General features: G+C 49.6%; 1 protein-coding gene across 1 annotated transcript; it reads left to right on the top strand.

The window, feature by feature from the left end:
- Window positions 1-561: 561 nt before the first annotated feature.
- On the top strand, window positions 562-1,202 carry EMH_0092400 (BTB/POZ domain-containing protein, putative; the record flags this gene model as incomplete). The annotated part of the gene is made up of 2 exons (XM_013501823.1): window positions 562-658; window positions 949-1,202. The coding sequence occupies 2 exons, from the start codon at window positions 562-564 to the stop codon at window positions 1,200-1,202; spliced, it is 351 nt and encodes a 116-aa protein (XP_013357277.1).
- Between the last annotated feature and the right edge of the window lie 276 nt (window positions 1,203-1,478).

The following is a 1,478-nucleotide window of genomic DNA, read 5'->3' as shown; positions in this document are numbered from 1 at the left end:
GGGGTTGCGGAGTGACGATTAGTTGGGACCTTTGGGTCATGGCGTAAGTATAGGCGTGGGGTCGGCTATTCTTTATTCACTTTTGTATCCTATCATAGTAACGCTGCTGTTTGCTCATTCACAAACGAAATTAATCGTCCTGACGAGAGAAGCCATCCGCCACGAAACCGACGGCGGTACGCGCGGGTTGGCGAGCAGAAGCAAAGTACTGACTGACACTACGATTCCAAGTTCGCATGCTTTTGAGTTGAAGCTGAAGCGAAGAAAACTCAGGGGACTCAGTTGTCACAGGGGGAACCACTCTATGTAGATTCGGGTAGCACCGGTTCTGGTTGCAGTTGGAGGACCGGTGGTCGGCTGTGGAGTGGGGCCCGCAAAATGGCGTTTCAGACCCCATGCCTGTGAATTTAAATTTTCAACCCTTTTAACTCAATAACTGTAGGTAATAGTCCTTCGGCTGCTTTTCCTCTCATGGGTTTCAAGCGGAAGGGTCACCTCGAGTAGCACGCACGTACTTAACTGTAGCCTCCCACCACAGTTTTCTTGGCTTACTTTTGAAATATGGAGAGCGCTGTGACTCAAGTCGGGTGGGAAGATTCATCCTACATATGGGAGGTTCGAGACTTCCTCGATCTCCGTGAAATGGCCAAGGAAGACCGTCAGTCTACTTCAGTGAAGCTCCCATCCAGCNAGACTTCCTCGATCTCCGTGAAATGGCCAAGGAAGACCGTCAGTCTACTTCAGTGAAGCTCCCATCCAGCCGTCTCCTATAGCCACCGCACGCAACAAATGATGACCACCGCAAAAGGTTTTTTTTATGGCATCATTGTGACTCCCAGAAGTTCGTGGATAGGCGTACAGTGCGAACCTCTAAAGAGAGAGCGAAAAATGAGATTCGGAATATGGTGATTGACCCCTTCTGCAGACTGTGTTCGGCGTTGTTCGCAGCATCATGTTCTGCAAGTCGATTGGAGAGTCCTGTTTTCAAGTGCTTTTCCCTGTGGCTTTTCCCTAATGGCCAGGAACAGCACGACTCCGTTGGGTTGATAGACCTCGCCATTATGTTTAAGGGCAAGAGGGGCTCCGTTAGAGCTAAGTGGACTGCCTGCTTCCTTGATGAAAGGGGAGAGACGAGTCTGCACCTGCACTGTGATCACCTTGCACTAACTGTAGTGACCAAATGGGCCTTCTGCCAACAGTGAAAGTATATTGCTTGCTGTGCAAAATAACAGACGCAGGGCACACTGCAAGCAAAAAAACTTAATGTAACTAGGCTATTTATTGCGGCCATGTATTATCCATTCAAATAGAGCAAACCCTTCCTAATGGTTGCAGAAGCATTGTGGAAACAAGTAGAAGACCCACTGAGCAGACTTTGCCCTCGCTTTGCCGCTCTGTCTTCTGTGCATTTCAGTACCCCGCACCCGCCTCTCAGACCCTCTAAAGAAATACTCCCCTGCGGGAGACGGCCGACGATT

The sequence above is a fragment of the Eimeria mitis genome, genomic scaffold (assembly GCF_000499745.2).
Source record: "Eimeria mitis Houghton genomic scaffold, Emh_scaff7688, whole genome shotgun sequence".
Classification (NCBI taxonomy): Eukaryota; Apicomplexa; class Conoidasida; order Eucoccidiorida; family Eimeriidae; genus Eimeria; species Eimeria mitis.
This window is presented reverse-complemented; position numbering and strand designations above follow the sequence as displayed.